The sequence below is a fragment of the Geospiza fortis genome, unplaced genomic scaffold (assembly GCF_000277835.1).
Source record: "Geospiza fortis unplaced genomic scaffold, GeoFor_1.0 scaffold417, whole genome shotgun sequence".
In the NCBI taxonomy this organism is placed as follows: domain Eukaryota; kingdom Metazoa; phylum Chordata; class Aves; order Passeriformes; family Thraupidae; genus Geospiza; species Geospiza fortis.
The window spans coordinates 403,385-404,152 of record NW_005054535.1 but is presented as its reverse complement, the minus strand read 5'-3'; the positions used below and the strand labels follow the sequence as shown (position 1 = coordinate 404,152).

The following is a 768-nucleotide window of genomic DNA, read 5'->3' as shown; positions in this document are numbered from 1 at the left end:
CTTCCGATGGAGAATTGGTTTCAGAGAGGGGAAGGTGGGGAAAGAGAAGATATTTTACCATGTGCTGTAGAAATGAAACACTAGATAAATACAAAACATGAACAGCAGAGAGCTCCCTTCCAGAATCCAGAATTCACTAGAAATACTGTCTGGCACCTGCCACTAGTTAGAATTTAAACAGCTGAAGTTAAGAGCCCATCCATAACAGCTGGAACTTCAAACACACTACAAAACAGATGTGAGTACCTCAGAATAAGGTGCAAAAATGATACAGTAGAGAACTTCTTAGTGAAGAAAGCATTTGCTTAAACACACTGATAAAATTCACATCTCCATGGTAAATAATTTCAAAGACTTTACACTCTGATTTCAGTTGTTTACAGAGCATTTGTGTTTTGCAAGCTTCTTTCGTAAGCAGGACTTTATCTGTTTCTATTCTGCATGACTGAGAAAAATTGCACAAAAATGATACAGTAGAGAACTTCTTAGTGAAGAAAGCATTTGCTTAAACACACTGATAAAATTCACATCTCCATGGTAAATAATTTCAAAGACTTTACACTCTGATTTCAGTTGTTTACAGAGCATTTGTGTTTTGCAAGCTTCTTTCGTAAGCAGGACTTTATCTGTTTCTATTCTGCATGACTGAGAAAAATTGCAATAACTAAGTTAGAGAAAAAAAAAAAATCAAAAGCACAAGACTGAAGCTGGACTCAAAAAACCCTCCAACTCCTACCTCTGATTCACCAAAAACCAACAGTAGAAAAA

At 35.9% G+C, this 768-nt stretch overlaps 1 protein-coding gene across 1 annotated transcript in view; it reads right to left on the bottom strand.

Moving 5' to 3' along the window:
- Positions 1-768, bottom strand: part of KAT6A (lysine acetyltransferase 6A) — a 26,998-nt gene that overhangs the window by 5,913 nt on the left and 20,317 nt on the right. Inside the window, 1 exon segment of the mRNA XM_031063820.1 lies at positions 1-22. Coding sequence (XP_030919680.1) covers positions 1-22 — 22 coding nt within the window.